General features: G+C 44.4%; 1 protein-coding gene across 1 annotated transcript in view; it reads right to left on the bottom strand.

The window, feature by feature from the left end:
- Positions 1 to 41: 41 nt before the first annotated feature.
- LOC119592431 (proline-rich receptor-like protein kinase PERK14) overlaps positions 42 to 252 on the bottom strand; it is a 185,497-nt gene continuing 185,286 nt past the window's right edge. Inside the window, exon 6 of the mRNA XM_037941255.1 lies at positions 42 to 176. Within this exon, the coding sequence (XP_037797183.1) occupies positions 42 to 176 (135 nt within the window). The remainder of the gene's footprint in view (positions 177 to 252) is intronic.

The raw sequence follows: 252 nt of genomic DNA, 5'->3' as shown, positions 1-252 counted from the left end.
CCAACCAGCCAGACAGACAGACTTACCCTGATCCCCACCAATCACACTATCTTCAGCATCATGAAGTTTATCTCCCGAATACCAGCATCAGCGTCTTCCTGTGATCTAGTTCTCCCCAACACCTGCCAGTCAGGTGCACTTGTTAATCGCCCGGTATCTTCTGTCACTCTCCAGATCTTCAAGAAAATGAGTTTTTGATGTGCGCTGATATATTATTTTCTTTTAGTCCGAATCGAGATAAAAAATGAGAGC

The sequence above is a fragment of the Penaeus monodon genome, chromosome 30 (genome assembly GCF_015228065.2).
Source record: "Penaeus monodon isolate SGIC_2016 chromosome 30, NSTDA_Pmon_1, whole genome shotgun sequence".
In the NCBI taxonomy this organism is placed as follows: domain Eukaryota; kingdom Metazoa; phylum Arthropoda; class Malacostraca; order Decapoda; family Penaeidae; genus Penaeus; species Penaeus monodon.
Note: the sequence above shows the minus strand (reverse complement) of the source record. Positions and strands in the feature narration are given on the sequence as shown.